At 42.3% G+C, this 18,318-nt stretch overlaps 1 protein-coding gene across 12 annotated transcripts in view; it reads right to left on the bottom strand.

The window, feature by feature from the left end:
• Positions 1-15,613: 15,613 nt before the first annotated feature.
• The window catches only part of KCNIP1 (potassium voltage-gated channel interacting protein 1), a 449,680-nt gene continuing 446,975 nt past the window's right edge, over positions 15,614-18,318 (bottom strand). For all 12 annotated transcript variants that reach the window (XM_026858234.1, XM_026858241.1, XM_026858239.1 and 9 more), the window contains exons 7-8: positions 18,196-18,258; positions 15,614-15,891 (exon numbers count right to left, since the gene is read on the bottom strand). In XM_026858234.1, the coding sequence (XP_026714035.1) occupies positions 15,844-15,891; positions 18,196-18,258 (111 nt within the window). In that variant the 3' untranslated portion in view covers positions 15,614-15,843. The remainder of the gene's footprint in view (positions 15,892-18,195; positions 18,259-18,318) is intronic.

Genomic DNA, 18,318 nt, shown 5'->3' with positions numbered 1-18,318 from the left:
TGTGGCTCCCCACTCTGTCTCCAGCCGCTGGCCAGGCTCTGCCCTGCCACAGCGCAGCCGGCGGTGATCCTTGCTGGGGCAGGCTGATGCTGTGGAAGATTATTCCTTAATAGGCTGATCTCCGTGCTAGCAAAGGACTGAGGAAGGGAGGAATACATTATCAGCTTTGATCTGGCATTACAGCGTGCTTGCTGCTTCGGTTCTGCCTCCCAAAAGCAGAACCCAAAAGCTGAGCTAGAAAAGGCAGATAAATCAATCCACTCATACCACGTTTATTTTCTGTAGTCATGAGCTGGGATCCTGGCAGCTTAAAACAGCCGTGACACTCACTCTTGCTACAAAGAGAGGCAATGGTTGGGCTCTTGCCAAAGATTACCTGTAGAAATGAATAGTTGCCCAGTGTGGAGGCAGGGCAAGGTGGTAACACAGCTACAGCAGTGACCTGGGGCCAGACAACATCACACCAGAAATATTTCTGCCCCATTTCAGCATTTAAGGCAACTGTCAATCTAGACCCATTGCATAACTTATCTTTCTAGCTTTTCTAAAATAAATGCCTGAAAGACAGGATAGAAAGAGGAGGCAGAAAATTGATGTTGTGAGAAGTGTCATTTTATACTGTAGACTTATTTACAGCAAACTCTGTGACTTGGCGACGGTGTCTACAGCAACAAAGAAAATAAAACACTCAATTGTTACCAGTATGCTCTTCTTGGGTGAAACAATAAATCAAACACAAATCTCAAACCAGACTCCTCAGGGTGCACAGGACCCATTTTTTGGTCTGTGCTTTCCCACCGGGGCCCCGCTCCCCAGCTGTGCTCCCCAGCCCGGCCTGCCGTGCAGGTCAGGCATGGCCAGCGGCTGAGGCCTTGTGCCAGGGAACGTGTAAATCCCAGGAGGGACCCCTTCTCCTCCCTTCGCTTCACCCTGTGTCTGGTGTGAGCAGAGCAGGACATACCAACACGCTCAGTGCCCAGCTCCTGTCCCCACATCACCCCTGCTCTGGAGTTTCTTCCTGCACTAGAAAAGAGCCTCTAATGTTGAAGGTACCTACCACAGCTCAGAAAACCAAAGGTCTGGGAGATGTCGTTAGCCTGGCTGTATTTTGTCCTATTAATTACACAGCAGATCCAACAGAGCAATTTTTTCTCCCCACCTTTTGAAGCCTTCTGTATTGATTAACTGGAAAATAGGCAAACAAACAGCCCTTTTCTCCCTGTGCCTCAAACACAATCCTCACGGTCAACGGGACGGCAGGAGGAGCGGCGGGCCAGGCTGGCCTCACAGGCTCTGCCCTCCCGGGGCACCCGCTGCCCTCCCTGCCTCCAGCCCAGCCCCTGCCGAGGGGCGCCCGTGCACGCTGCGCCCTGACACATCGCAGGGCAGAGACATCCTCCAGGGAAGAATGGGCTGAGGGACATGAGCAACGTCAGAGGTCAGAGCCAGCCTCTGCTTTGAGAAATTCCGTCATTGCTCCACGCCTTAGCGACCCACACGAAAAATGGAGATTATAGCTGTGCACTCTGTCTCCTAGGGACCTCTAAAGACAAAGATTCCTAGAAAGACACCTTTCTGTTGATCCTCTCTTATTTTGACTCTCAATCACCAGGACTGGTTGTTCTTTTCTCTGAAAAACTGAAGGGCCAGGTAAGCCAAGTGTCCCATCCAGCCCTGGCCTGAGTCCAGGCTGCCCACGGACGCTGCCCTGGCACCATGGCATCCTACTCCAAAACCCAATTTATGCATCACAGAAGCAATAGGTGACATCTTACCTTTCATCCAGTATTTAAAAACCCTTCTAAGGTGTGAACGCTTTATGAACTGCCAGTGAATGGGGACACGTGGCACAGGGGATCCCGGCTGTAGGACGGCTGCCACCAGCACGGCTTCCTCAGCCACCGTGTCCGCAAGAGCCATGGAACACACGTGGGCAGCCCTGAGCCAACCTCGCAGCAGCCTGGTGTCCAGCACCCTGCAAAACCCTACCCAACACTAAGTTATTCATGGCTAGGCAGCTATTTACTGTAAAACACATTTCAGGTTCCAGCTGCTCTTTGAAAAACAAGCAATGCTAACAAAAATATTCCCTGTCACCAATACCATCATGTTCTTAACAGGTCTAACATGCCAATATTGTTGATACTTGAACCAAAAAAAAGATTTCAAGTAGGAACAAAAGTTACAGACTGGTACCAGATACACTGTTTTCCAATCCAAAATCCCATTTAATTATTTCCATTACGACATTGCCCATTTACAACATTAAAACCATTATTTTATCTGTGTGCACATCAGCACCCAACGTTCATGCCTAGACTCTTGTACAGGTTTTTAACTTTGCTTTGAAGATAAGGAATAAACTTTAAAAGTAAAAAGAAAGGTCAGTGTAACCTCTTGTCAGATACAGGAATGAGTTTAGGAACAGACAATTAGTTGGACAGTTAGTTTCAGGTGCACACAGTTTGTTATTATCTAAGATTAATGCACAATTGTGGTTTAATCTTGGTCAAAACGCTTACCTGATATGATGTCATTCCTTTCTGCTCTCTAATTTATTAAGAAGGTATTTCACCCATATGAGCAAGTTCAGCTGTCAAAACCTGGGCAGATATTTAAACTGGCACTAGATTAGGATCTACTGGAAATTATTGCTTATTTTTATGTTGAGGATGAAACACTCTAAGACAGCACATCAGATCAAGATGTACTTATTAGACAAACTGCAGTAAGTACTAGTTTCAGGTTTGCATGCTCATGAGAAGGAAAGTTATCTCTACTGATAGTGCACATTTTTTTGGAACTGTTCTGAACACCATAAACATAAAAGAAGCTTAATTACAAGACTTTTTTTTTTAAATGAAGAATGTTCCCCCCAAAGGACCTAGGCCTATATTGTTATAACTGTTTTCTTTCAAGGTGGGGGGAGCAGGAATATTTTTAAGAAAAAAATTAAATGCTAAAATACTTAAAATTACTACATGAATGTTTTATGTTTCTCTCCAAATGCGATGGCACCTGCCGGTAGGATTTATCCCTCCTGCAGCACAGTGTCTCTGCTGGGGCAGCCGTAATGCCTCCGGAGGTGGCGATGCAGCAGGGACCCCCCAGCACCTCTGTGCATCTCATGCAGCAGTGTACCCAATTCAAAATCTTTTGGCTTTTCATTTTGTCCCAGACAGTCATGGAGAGAAGATATGGACATACTCCATTTACTTCTGAAGTGGCTGGATGTTGGTTATAAAAAGACACTTTATATTAGTTTCATTATTCAAGAATAATAATTCCTGCTGCATGCTATTTTTGAGCTGAGGAATTCTGGATAATGGAAGATGTTAGATTCACATTATCCATGCAGGGTATGAAAGCAGCCACGCGTGCTACCAGCAGATGAGTAAAAGAGCAGATAAATTTCCTACCTGAAACTCTTGCCCTTCGTTATGTGCTGAGTCCCAGCCCCACAGCCGCTCACCCAAGAGGAGCTCTGGCACAGCCAGCACGGGAACTGCTCCTCGGGGAAGAGTCATTCAGGTACACACTTGTCAGCAGCACCAGGCCCAGGTGTGCATGTGTGTGATATCTCCACTGGAAAGGACATCTCTGAAAAGCTTACTCATGGAGCATTTCAGTAATTTCCAAGATTAATTTCCAAGAAACAAGCATCTTCTGCTTTTGGGCAAAACAAGAGGGGAAAAATCACCTTGAGGTTTGCATGGATTTAGTTTATATTAAGCTTATAAAATAGTAGTGGTAGGTTTGCTACCAGAAAGGCAGCTCTCATTACCTACAATAGGTTGAGGCTTAGCAGTCTTAGGAATGCCTCAGCAATTGGCAGGGCAGTAAAGAAACATTTTGTGTTTAAAAATAGTCTCAACTGTTGTTAGAAGGGATTAAGCAATGTTTTTTTCCTTTATCAGCACAACAGAGCAATGTGGACAATGTAAAAGGGTAACTGTTGTTACTCTGTGAATGAGGAAATACTGTTTTATCTATTTACTGCAGCCTGAGGTGAAACATTAACTTCTTTGAATTATGATGTAAAGCAGCCTGAATAAAAACATTGCTGGGCTTTCTTTTAAGGACATGAACTTAGAGGTCTCCAAACCTGAGTTTGAATGGTATCACAACACGCACCTTTCATTTTATTACAGTATTCACTGAAACGTTTACCTCTGGAGTAGATTATTTTGAGCACTGTGGAAATAAGCAAAAGTAGAAAAATTTTATATGATGGGAGGTTTCCCAAAGGACTATGAAAATATTTTAAGGGGATAAAAAGAAATAATTGCAGACTTACCTTCAGTTTTGCATTGCAAAAGATAAAGAAAAGGTTTTAGCAACATTTATGTGGTTCAGTATGTGCTACCTGCAAAGTTCCCTACCCCTGCTGTGTGGGACAGAGCTGGCATCAGCTTCCCACAGGCTCTGGGTTGGAGCCAGATTGATGCTCCTTGTGCATTCAGTGATATTTCAGGCCACTTCTCCCCAGGGTCACTTTTCATCTCTAAAATCTATCAGGGACATATACCCGTTGGTCAGGGAATGCACTCACCAAACCAAAAGGAAAATCGCAAAGAGGAAGAAATCTGACACCTTCACTTGTGACTACTTCCCATTTACTTTTGTTACGGTATAAAGTACCTCCAGCCCTAACAAATAAAATAACAAGTTCCTGTTACCAAAAAATCACTGAAACACTTGTGAGTTGGTGGAGAACATGACCTTTGGTATGACACTGGTAACTATCTGTCAGAGAGAAAATGTCTGGTGTCCTCAAAGGCCCTATAGCCTATTTACTGCTACACCTACAGTCACGTCAGATCATCACACACCCCTGAAGAAGTTATGTGGTACCTGGAAAAGTACTGACCAGTGTGTCCCCACGGGACCGCTGGTACCCAGGTGCCCTAGCAGAGCCCCACTACAATTATCAAAGGGAATTTGCTTCTTGCCCGTCTCCTTCCGGGCCAACTCAGCTCACTGCAGTTTCACTGAGGTCCCTGAAGATATGTTTTGGGACGTGGGACTTCCTCAGGGAAGAGGCAGAAGATACAGTGCATTTGTGACAAAGAAAATAACAGTATATAAAAAGGAAGGAACTTGTGAAAGAACAAACAGACTTATGGTCTGATTCTCATGTTGTTAAAGCAGTTGCTTACAACCTTCCAGCAAAAGCCTTAGAATTTCTTAATCTCGTTTGCTTTCACACTTCAAATCCTCCCCCATCCATTGCTCTAAAAGCTAAGATTCATTTTCATAATTGCCTAAGAGCCCCTATTCATGGCCAAAGACACCACTGCACTAGCATGACTGTTCCGCCAACCTGACTATCAAACACAACAATATCCCAGAATTGTCTCTCTGACTGTTGGGCAACTCAGCTGCAGATACCAGATGGCTGTTCCTGTAAACTCAACATGAGCAGTGCAAGTAAAGGAGCCTTTGAAGGCAGTTTATGTTAATGTCATGTCATGTTAATGAATGACATTTTGGTATTAAGAAAAAAACATTGTACTGGAAAATTCAGACTATACTGACAAGTGTGGTGATTTTTTCTGGACAATGTTGGTGACGATAAAATCCATGACGTCATCACAATAATGACAATACTGAGTATTTTGCTTTTACTGGGGGAGCACTCAGAGGAGCCTCGAGCCACAGGATGGGTACAGCCTACTCCCCATGGAGGTCTCAGACCATTTGTTTCTGTGCCAATACCCCACTATCTGAAAGCTGAGTCTGGAAGGGCTGCAGTGCTGCCTCTCACTGAAAACAAGGAAGAAACCCACACAACCAGGGCCCAGGTGCCCATATATCAGTGCACTAAAAATACCTCGAGAGCGAAACCATAGAAGGCCAGCCAAACATCATCTATTGCTCCCCTCTTTGCCAAGTGCTAAAAAAAGCCAAAGGAGAAAAATCCCAGCATGTGGAACAAGTCTGACGAGCTTTGTCACATTTTTGTGTTCTCTCTGCTCTCTAACACAGACCCAGGCAGGGTTTTGTCTATCCTTTCCAGACTTTGTCAACACCACAAGCCCCTTCCCCAAGGGACCTCTAGCCCACTGCCCTTAACTTTCTTCAGACCCCTACAACAGGGAACCTTCTTACTCCATGGACTTGTCCCTGGAGGGAAGGAATAGCTAATGCACAAGGACTCATCTACTATGTGTAAGACTGGCTTAGTTCCTGGCCATGTCAAAATCACCTGCAGAGTCATATGGCTTTTTTCAGCTCCTACACAATCGTGGGCACAAAGCAGCACCTCCCAGCCTCACCAGGGGTTCTAGAGATACACACAGATGGCAAGGTCTTCAGATACTGTCAACATAGAGGTCATATAACCATTATAAATACTATACCAAACTCATAGTAAAGCTATAGTAAAGGAACAGTATGTCTCTCCTGGTCTATTAAATTTTTGAACATCGCTTTTACTGTATCTAAAATTAACTACAGGTCTCTGCAGTGTCACACTGATTTCTGCAATGGGTTTTTTTTTTGCCCTCCAGAGGAGGGCTGCTTGACCCCTGGAACATCCACTTTGCAGCTGCAATGAGATTTCTGTTCCAATTGGGGATTAAATGTGCTCTCAGAAATGTGAATTCACAAGTTCTGAAATTCTGCTTTTAGAATTAGAAGCTGCCAAAACCTAGACCATATTCTTCTGGTTTTGCATTCTTACACATTATGGCATGCACTAAATATTCACTGCTACAGTAAGACATAAACTAAAAGCTTAAATGGTCTGTTCATTTTCTTTTATTGCTCAAATCACTGCAAGGCATTCCTCTGATTGAAACCTCTTACCTCTCTTACCTTCTTTTTATTTCGAAGTGTCTCTTGTTTGCTTGTGTTCAGCTGTTTCATTTGAATACAAAAGGAGGCAGATATAGTAAACAGTTCAATAACTTCTTTGTAGCTCATATCCTTAAAGATTTTAGCATTAGGATATGTCCTAGTGCAAAATAAAACAAATATAAGGCAGATTAAGTACTTTAAGGTAAGTTTTAAAAAATCCAGAACAAAAATTAAGAACAACTTAGAAGTATTTTTGCAGCTCAGTTTGTCATAGAAACACATAATTTTTTCCAGAGTTTTACTAGTTACCAATTAGGGGACAGATATGTCTTCTCTCCCATCTCAGTACAATGCTCACCCACTAAAATTCATATTATTTTTCTTGCATACAACTAGTTGGTAACATAATGGCAAACAGTTTTCATCAACAGCTCATGCTTTGTACTTCTTCATGTTCCGAGTTCTCTAAAATTTAGAATATCTGTTCAGAGAGAAAACAGGTTGACTTGTTCTGTCTCCTTGTATACTTTACATAGTTATATATTTTCAATTTATATTGATTTATAAATAAATCAATAAAGTAATTAGAACAAAAAGGTTGAATAAGTTTCAACAAAATCAGTCTAACCCTATTGTAAAATCAATCTTTGATTTTTTTAAATCAACACTTTCCAATACCTTACTATTCCTCTGTCAGGTTCTGAACCAGCACTACTTTTCAGACATTTTAACAAAAGAGTGGATTGTACGTTATAACGGTGGTCCTTTCGGCTCCATCCTTTACAACATCAGCATACACACTCGGCTTTCCCTGTAAATACAAAGACTAAATGAATACTTTAAAAGAACAGGAAAATGGCAACAGGGCTTTATCATTCATATGCCCCCCTCTGTCACAGACAGAAGAACCTGAGCTGAGGCTTGGGTTTTGGAGACAGTGTGGACACGGTCACAAGAAAACTTGGGGCGTAGGGAAGGGTGGTCACAGGGTTTCGTGAGGAGTGTTCAGGATGACCAGAATAGCCTCATTCTTACATTTTTTCATCTGGATTCCTGGCCATGGGTGAGGGCAGTAACCATCTGGGCTATTTTCTTCTGCAGCTAGACTTCAGATCAGAGTTGATTCTTAGGAGCAAACAGTGCTTTGTTGTGCTGCAACCCTGACTCCATTCTCCATTTCATGGCAACTGGCTGTGGTTGCAAATCCCAACAAGAAATAACTTTAAAAACCTGGCACCCTCTTAAAGGAAATACTCCACTCTCCCCATGACCAGAAGCCCTGCCAGCCTCCTGCAAAAGCCCTTGTCCTGAATTAGGAGTGCAGATTACCCTGGTACCACTTGGCTCTTCCACAAGCCTCTGCATGCACCATGAGGGAGCCACCTACGGTGGCCAAATGCAGCCCCAGGGACAGGACAACAGATGAGTTCCCAGGGGAATTTCATAGTCAAATATGGAAAACTATTCTGTGCTGCCAGGAGGCACCTTCCCCCCATGGCAGTTTCCAGCCAGAGCCCCACAATGATTCTGAGTCAATAACAGGCTGAAAAGAACCACACCCACTGAGGATGTGAGATCCTCAGTTCATCTTCCACCTCCTGGAGGGTGAGTGGGACAGGTCTCCTGTTTGCAAAGAACCAGCCTCTCCTTGCCAAGTGGCAGGGGTAGGTAGGTCCACCAACAGCTCTCCAATCAGTCCACACAGGATTTCTGCTTATGCAGCTCCCATGCTTGATTCTATACAGTGTAGACCTGATGTGATAACAGGACACAAAATTTTGCTTCAGTTCTCTGGGATTAGAAATAATTGATTTCCCTTAGATTCTGTTCTTCAAAGTTCACCTTCCCTACTCTAAGATATACTTTTAGACATTTTAATGACCACTTTCATAAAAAAAAAAGTGGACTGTTTTCTTTTTAATTAGTTCTCAAAGCCAGCTGTTGAAGGTGTTTATGTATGACAGCGGTTAAGTTAGCACTATGTGACACCTGACGTCTGCCCCTCGGATAATTAAACATGATGCACGCCGGAATCTGCCTTCTGCACTGCTGGCCCTGGCCGTGTGGACCAGGAGGGACCTCAGTGACATCCAGCGCCCCCCGTGAGAGCCCAGCAAACAGCACATGCCCCTGCACACACAGCCTGTCTCACTCAGACCCTGTCTTCCCAAATCCAGACATCTATTTGTTTGCTGATTAAACACAAGTTATATAAGCAGGAGCACTAAATTATGATGAGGGTAATTAATTTTTAAAGAAACAAACTTATTCTCCTAGCTGAAAGATGGTGCATGGGATAAGTGCCACTTCCAGGGCACCTAATATGTTAATTCTCAATCATTACTGGGGCAGCTCCTTTTTGCTAACCTGACACCAGGGTCTGTGCTATGATGAGATATAAGCAGTATTACAAATTATCAAGGTAATATTAAAAAAACAAAAGGGCAGCATAAGAGCAAACAAGATGCTGCTCAGTCCCATTTGATTATTATTCTTTTTTCAAATCTGAAATTAGAGTAGTACACCTATATACAGATATGATACACCTGGATTTGTTAGAGGTAAATGGAGGTAAAGGATCTAGACTCTTATGTACATATATATTTATTCCAACCTCTTTTTTCTTTTTTAAAGTATTTGAGAGCTATCCCAGAGTCAGGGGCTGAAAATGTAGCTGACTTCTTAAGATAGCAATTGGTATATCTGAACAGAAGAGCCCCATGGGGAGGTGACAGTGCCTGACCCCCTCCATCTAAATCACCCTACCTCTAACTCCTGACTTGCACACTTTTGTGACAGAATTCAAAGACAGAAACTGCCACTGGATACCTGTATGTTTACCTGTGCTGTGCAGACCTGGACACATAAGGATGTGTTACCTCAGCCGGCCTCAATGCTGTCAGCTGGAGACGAGTAAACATCAGGCTTAAATATCAGGCTTCAGCTGACACCTGACTTCACTGTACCTACTACATGGGTAGTTTATAAAGGCATGTCTATCCCTGACTGGCCTGTTGTGGTTGGTAACCTCCCACGTTAACTTGATGATTTAAATACAATGAGGATTTAATGTCACTATTACCAATACCTTGTCAATTCGTTTTTATTTTAACTGCATTTTTATTATTCTTTAACCTTTAAATTACACAGATGATTAGCAGCTATATCTTCAAATTTGTCCGGTCATTTCTCTTTATTTTTAGTAACAGTTATTTATAAAGACTTCCTATGCATTCCTTTCACTTGGCCTAAAGGAGTGAAGATCACACTAGATAGGAGTCTCCTCAACTCATGGCCTCATTCACGTCCTCTGTGCTTGTCTGCTGTCACTCTATTGCCTGCCACCAGTTTGAATTTGTTTCACAAAGGCAAAGGAGTTTAAATAATGCTCAACTGAATTGAGGGGCACGTGCTGTGGTTTCAGACAGACTGCAGCTAAGCAGATAATTCAGGATGCAAGACAGAACGTTAACAAGATGCACTCTTTCCAACAGGAGCGCTCAGCTCCATTTAGGCTTGGACCTCTCAAAACTGATCCCAGACATTTGGCTTTAGAGATGATGATAATCTGGGATTTCTTCCCTTAAAGCAATTAGTTAAATCTAGGTTGTAGACCAACAGATACTTGTTATCCCACAGTACTCCCAGTCAAATCCCACAGTAGCAGATACAAGCCTCACTTTCCCCAGCATGCTGCATGGTTTCTCCATCTCAGATGCATCTTATGGCCCCAAATGCAAGAGAACCGGGTAGCCAATAACTTCTACTTGTGCAGAGAAGAAGAGATCTTCATGTGCCCACATGTCTGGACTTCTTCCCTTACCAGCCTTACTAGGCCTGCAAAAATTACAGAATTAATCTCATGGTAACAAGAAGCTATTACTGCATTCCAAAGTAACCTTTGTGACATGCTGAGTTATGGCACATGCCTCATTTCACCCTACCGTGCTCTGGAGGATGTTCCCAGAGATGAGGAGGATGAGATGCTCAGCCTGCAGTGGGGATGGGCTGAGAGTAAAATCAGAGGTGTCTAATATCTCACAGCAGTAACTAAGACTTCAGACAGCCACTCGAGCAAACCTGATGATGAAAAATTAATAAAAAGCATACGCACGTGCCAGTGAGCCAGAGTATCCTTTGCCTAGCAGCAGCTGGGTGCACTTCAGAGCAAGCGAGAGGCACTGAACAGGCAGCTTCAACACCTTTTCCTTGCAGGGACACCAAGAAGTCAGGTTTGTCATTTTCCCCAGGGAACTGCTGCCTCTCGCTGGTGCCTTGGTGGCAGCAGTGGCTGTCCCCAGGCCACTCGCTCCCTGTCTGCACAGCCAAGAGCTGGCCAGGGGGAGCGGTCAGCTGGACAACGCGACCTGTCTAGGCACTGGAGCGAGACCAATACCATGTTTCACACAGACATCTTTATTTTCACATTTCTGCATCTATGCAAGAAAATGTTCTTTTTCCTGGGATGTGCTGGTAGACATATCATACCCTACAGAATGGAGTTTAGCAAATTTTTTTATATAAATATATATGTACACACATATATATAGTCTTGCAAAATTTCTTCTGCATTTCTCCATGTGTCAGAATGGATGTTTACAACAAACCAGAGCTAAAGGGACACTGTGAGGTTTTATTTTTCTTATCTCTAAAATAAAATAGTGTTGGCATTTTTCTTCTACTTTATTGCCTGTTTTCCTGGTTATACTTAAACAAAAATACTGAAGAGAAAAGACTATAAGCTTTCATTTTTTTACTACTCTGAGATTCTATCAGTGATGCAGGTAGAACATTTTTGAACTTTTATTTACAGAAGGGCCAGACTGTCAGTTAGGTGTATGACACTGCACCAAGCATAAGGGTACCCCTGAATCAGTGATGCAAATAAATCATCAGCATGTAACTGTTACGCTCAGAGCACAGTTCAGGAGTTTAACAGGCTCTATGCAGGTAGATATGTGCTTATAAGAGTCCTGCTTTTAAAAGTTTCACTGTAAATTTTTAACCTGACAGTGTCCCTTACAAAAAAATACATACTGGGCTTAAGAAAGGACACCCTCCTATAGATATTTTATTTTTATTATTAAAATTAACATTTTTTAAAACCATTCAACAAAATTTAATACAAATTGCTGTTGGAGAATAGCATTTGTAAGAGTGAAGCTATGCATTGCTGCTCCATTAACATGGCTTTAGTTATCACCATTCATATTATTTGCACATTTCCTTAGATTTTTCATGGCAGTTCCGTGAAGAAGAAAAAAACATTGTTACACTGCTGCTACCATCTTATCAAAGGTCACACACAGACACATAGATGTTTGTTCTCAACATGTGTCACAGTGGGGCAATGCCAAAGTTCTGCCCACAATGCTTGAATCTTAGGATATCGTACCTCAGGTTTATAGCTTGACTCGTGATTACTCACAATATTGCAATGCATTCAAAGTAACAGGAAAACAAACATCGACAGTAACAGGCACGTTACATTTTTTTTTGCATTATCATTAATCACATTCCTATTTTTCAACAGATTGTTGCCTAAAACACGTTAGAAAGGTTTTTTTAGAAAATGCTGGCATGAAGATGCAGACTAATGTTTGTAACTAATGAAACAGTCAGACTAATGATTCAGACATTATTTAAACATTCACAACTTTGAGAAAATTTGCACAGCTGATAGCACTGACAGATAGTCTAACCGTAACTTAGAAGCCAGCATAGTAACTACCTTCCGCATACTGGCAGTAGGATTTATGATGGTATGAGATTAGAATAGCATACTATGTTTTATTTAGAAAGCCATAGTAGTATTTGCCATAAATATTGCAAGCCCCACTTATGAGCGATGGGAGGCTTTGCAAGTTTACAAAGTAACGTTCACTGAAAACATAAAAAACAAACCCAAAGACATTTCCATGCAGAGTACGATTCTCTCACTGTCACTGGATCTCTGTCAGCTGTTGGCTGGAGCACACATGCCATACACACTTATGCTGCTCATGGACAACCCAGGGGCCTTCTATGCACTGACGCATACGAGCCTCTGCTGATATCGGTGGGATCAGAGACAAGCATGGGATCATAAAGGGTTTTGCAAAGGCAATGACTCCACCACAGGCAGAATTTACAGTCTGAGCTATGTGCAAACACAACTGCTGTGTGTCACCTTGCAAATCCTCCCGTCTCAGCTACAATGAACTTCAAGTGGAGCAGAGAGGTAGCAACCCAGGGCTGAACATCAGGTATGTGCAGGTGGGGTCTGGTCTCCTATGAGACCAAAATTGAAGCTAGTTATGCCTCAAGGGCAGAATCAGGGCCAGTGCTGCTTTAGCATCTCCCTCTCTGCCTAACACACCCACACTGCTGCTGGGAGCTCAAAACTGACACAGTGGAGCAGAAAAGGAGATGCCAAAACTGCAGGGTCATTAATGGCAGCCTGATTTCAGCAGTGCATTTAAGCATGTACCAAGAGTAACATCCAAACGTTTGAAGTATGTTGCCAAATGGGGCCAGTCTCGATAGAAAGCAGCTACAGCCCCTATGACACAGGCACCCCCACACCACCCGTACAGCAGTTCTAGTGGAGACACAGAAAACATAGCTGAAGCCAAATTAATCGCAGTTAACTCCAGAAATTAATTTATCTTCAGGGACTACAGTATCATACAACTCATAACATATTCTTTTGAAAAGGGGACATTCAAAACTTTCTAGGCTGTATGTGCCATCTCATGAGCTACCCTGTTAGGGGAGAAGGCACTGTGCTAGCCCTATGCAAATGCTCGCTTTCCATTGTCTTGACCACTTCTCCCTCAGCTGAAGTTAACTGCTTAGACTGGTAACAGACAGATGCTCTTTTGGTGGGGGGAAAAAGGCAGGTTATTCATTATATTAAATCCTGTCATTTACTAAAGTGATTGCAAGAAGAATTGAGAAGGAACAGTGTAAACATTGTGCACTATTTCAGCTACAACTGATGTTTTTATCAGGTGCCTGTTAAATGAAAACTAAGGAGACAATACCAGACAACTGGAGGACAAGGCTACTCTCACAGCATTGCATCTCTTCTGTGAATCACAGCACATTACTGGAGTTGCTACCCTCTGTATCAGTTCTAGGAAGTAATTAAGAGTATTTCTATGAAAGGCAATAAACAGAATAGACTAGGGTGTCATTCTTGCATACATGTAACTTCACTCATTTCAACAGCACTTTTGATGACAAGTGGGCAACTTAAATATAAGTTGACTACATAGAAGTGTATGGAGAAGCACAGTAAAAAGGGAAAAATGTCCCACCTAGGGGAATTAGCATAGCATCGCACTAGTACTGATCAGACCTACCTCTATAGTCAGGAATACTTCAATAGATTAAATTTTTATAAAATATAGGGCTACAGAAATGAGGCATTCTATATATTTTGTATTATAAAAAGCTTCCACTTAGATAATTTTTAAAATATATCTTCACTGCTAACAGTATATTTGTAATATAGTATCTGATATAATAAAAATATATGCTTACTGGATGGGAGCAACGTAGCACTATGGCAGGGACTCTCCGTTCTGTGTGGTTTGAGCAGCTGGAAGAGTTGGCTGTTCCCTTCTTCCCTTGGTTTCTGAGCCATCAGCTGCCTGGAGACTGCAAATGGCACTCTTGTGTGTTAGCTTTCTTAAGAGTCTTCTGCAAAGCAGGCTCTGACATGTTTCTCAGCTGACAATTAATCTACTGGGCAAAATCCAACCTTGATGTAAATTCACTAAATAATTCTGTTTTACTAATTAAAAAAACCAACCCCCCCAAACCAATGATCTATTTGGCATTAGCAAGGAAATGGGACTTGTACAAGTCATGCAACTGCCTTCTAGAAAAAAAGATTTTACTATAGAAAATGTTAAAATACCCAAAGGGATATGTGGGCCTGGCAGCTGATTCTGAGACTAACAACAACTAAGTAGGTCCTGATTAAACTTACAGGGCACTTTGTGGGTATGAGGGTGTGTATGTAGAAATACGTGGGCCCTTTTCTGCACTAAGTAAATATATGGGCCCTTTTCTGCACTAAGTAAAACTGGAATGCTAAAATAAATCCTTAAAGTGGGGAACAATTTACTGTAATGTCCAATGGAAAAATGTAGATGTTCAAATCATGAACCTAGGAAGCGTGTGCCAAACTACACCAAAAGGACCATAGCACATGACCACGGTGCTGCTGAGATGCACACTGGAGAATCTCTTGGTGTCCCACCACGTGCTTGGACTGCAGAAGGTGGCTGGGACCAGAGCGGGTATTCATCTTCCTGTACCAGCCCTTAGAAACCTGCCCGGTCTTGCAAGAACTTACCATCATTGAACAGCATTTGTTCTGTAGTTTGATATTTGTATGTGCAACACATGTTTTGCTCCTTTCTGACTCACCCTGGCATGAAGATCCTCTGGTTCATGTGTTCATGAAAAACTCCAAACTCAGCATGGTGGCACCAGTGCATGTGAGAGGAGAAGTGGGATCTCTGCAGAAATGGGAATATTGGCTACACAGGCTGTCAGGTTAATGTCCTAGGTACATTTACTGTTCATTTTTTACAGACTGCCCTGGTAGATTTGATTTTTGTCAAAGCAGATTAACAGCAAGGCATTCATAAAACATTTTGTCATATGGTAGAATAGACTGAGCTTTTCACTTGCAATAGATGGCTGAGTAAGCTATCGACATGTGCTATCATATGTAATCATATACTAGATTAAAAGCAGGACTTGTGCCTAGCAAACAATGCTGTTTATTACTCATTGTACTTTGAGCAGCAGTTCTCTCTTGTCAGGATTTATTAAAATATTCACATGCTTCCAAAACGAAACAAAAGTCCACCAGTGTCTCTTGGGGAGATGTGGGATTGGTTGCATTCGGTTGCCATTTGGTTGGAGATGTCGTACAAAATCCTCACATACTGAACATGGCTGAATTGTAAAAAGCTTTCACCCAGAAAGGAGACCTTTGTTACACAGAAAGTCTCTGACTCCTCCAGCACTCACCAGACACGGTTACATCACATTCTCAAAGAGCTGTAAGGATCGCATGATATTGTCATCCTGCAAGCAATGAGAAGACATTTCCATAAAACCAGCACTGACAAGCATGACTCAGAACTTTGCATGGCATAGGAGGAGCTCTGCAGTTGCTACTGCAAGCAACAGCCTTGCTTTCATAATGCTTTTCATCCTCAATGAGCTGGAATTGATTCAGTGATCAGGTCCTGATTCTGCAAAACAGTTTTCTCTCTTACTCTGTCACCTTAGTTGGTCTGAGACATGCAAGCACAGGATCTTGTCATAAGTTTGACATTCAGCATGGGCTGTGCTTTACTGAAGAAAACCAGACACCAGCACTGAGCTGGTGACAGTACTGAACCCTCAGACTTCAGAGCCCAACTGCGTTTCATTGATCCTGAATATGCAAACACATACTTAGCTAATATGCTTCAAAATTTCCAATTAAATTGCATGCTTTGAACTGGTAAGCAAGCTGCCTTGAAGGACCACTTCATCCCAGAAATACACCCAGCTCAAACCCCAAATACATGCAAACTCAGCCTCTCCAAGGTTCCTAGATCCAAATGTAAAAGTTGTGAGACACACAAAGAGAATCCCAGATTGTCTCTCATGAATTGTCAAAATTGTACTTTGAGGTAATAACCAGAGTAATATTCAAAAGCATAATGATGATTTACACACACACACACACACACACCCCGCCAGGAATTCAGTTATTCCACACATTAGAATAACCATTTGCCAGTAACATGAAAATGATTTTCCACATTGAGCAACTTAAAGAGATCTATTGCATCTCATTCCTCTATCTTATTTTGAGGCTGCATTCACCTGTCTCACCTCCAACACAGTCTGGTTGGTATCGTGGTACAAGGTATCACCTTGCATGGGAAACCAATCATCCTCCCCAAAGCAATGCTAGGAGTTCACTGCCCATGAGCCACACCCTTGGAAATGGCAGAGCTAAGCACTATAGTGCATTTTGGTTTGTTTTTCATAAAGAAAAAAAACCCAGCACCTTAGTGTTGCAGAGCCTGCTCCTATCTGCCAGGAGAGCACACATGACAGTGCAGCAGTCTGCACAGCTCCTAGTGCAAGTATGTCAACACGAGGAACCAAACCCAAACTAGGGCAGAGCATTAAACAAACTCTAACGGTTAGAAGTTGTTTTAATACTGAGACCACCAATCACACACACATGCATCCAGCCTGAAGGCAGATTATGAATGTGAAGAATAATTCTCAACACAGACGATTAAAGATGAGACCAAAAATAAGCCAAACAATCAGGAAGGACCAAGAATGAAGTAACTGAAAAAAAAAAAATAGCCTTGTATTATGCATCTGCTAACAAGAAATTAAACTGGGGACTGCTGGAAGTCCCTGACTAAGAAGTATTCTGGATTTTGCCAGAGCCAGAATTAAACACAGAAACATCAGGAAGCCAGTCTAGCCCTCCAGAGTCAGCATCTTCCCACTGCTCAGGTACAGAAGAGCTGTCTGACTGCAGAACATGGAGGATTTTTCCAGGGAAAGTAAATACACAGGTGGGCTGGTATGCAATTATTGGCACCAATGTAAATTTTCTAAAATGCATAGGCCATTATTGTACTGATTAAATATTAGAGAGATCTCTGAGCAAACATCCACACAGTTAATTACAGTCTAAAGACAACAGATACTTGGCCAATTGCATGTTAATGCAGATGCTTGCCTTTGTGCCAGTGCTAAAAATACCAGCAATTATTTATTACAGCCAACCTAATGTATGGAATTTGCAAGAGGAAGCTTATTTCCAAAACAGGAAAAAAAAAATCATTGCTATGATGACAGCATTTGCTTTTAGTATTTGACCACATCAAAATGTTTGACCATGTTATAAATCAGTGCTTCAGTTACAAGATTTTGAGACACCTTTGGCTCTGGGTAGTTCCAGCAATGTGGTACCTGTTAATGGACATTCAGGGACAGCACACAGAGACAACATTAAGTGGAAGGAAAAATACTAAGGAAGTTTAAGGGCGCTATGAGTTTTCTCTAGAGTTATCTGCTTGCCTACAGAATCAGGCACTGCAGTTCACTCAGGAAAAAAAAAAGCACTGGCCACCAGCTCTAGAAATGAAGAGGCCCTCTCCCATGACCAACCTGACCCTACTTCACTGTTCAGTCACAGGCTTCACAGAGCACCACACAAACTTCAGTCTTAAAGTTGTCTTTTTTCACAGAGCAACGGAAACCGGGGATCCTGAGCAGCATCTTGTTTCAAACAGAGTTTGTCCAAAGGGAAAGCAAATGCTGTGGCATGAGCAAGACCTTTCATTGCAGTTGTAATTTTGTCCTTACCTCCTGACATGATTCAATAAACTCATCTAAAGTTACAACACCATCTTTGTTTTTATCCATTTTCTGCAAAATAAAATAAAAAAAACCTTTTTTTGTTTCTGTAGGTAACACTGCAGTTATAGT

The sequence above is a fragment of the Athene cunicularia genome (assembly GCF_003259725.1).
Source record: "Athene cunicularia isolate RWA chromosome 13 unlocalized genomic scaffold, athCun1 chr13_part1, whole genome shotgun sequence".
NCBI classification, from domain to species: Eukaryota; Metazoa; Chordata; class Aves; order Strigiformes; family Strigidae; genus Athene; species Athene cunicularia.
The sequence above is the reverse complement of the archived record's forward strand: the minus strand, read 5'-3'. Positions and strand labels throughout refer to the sequence as shown.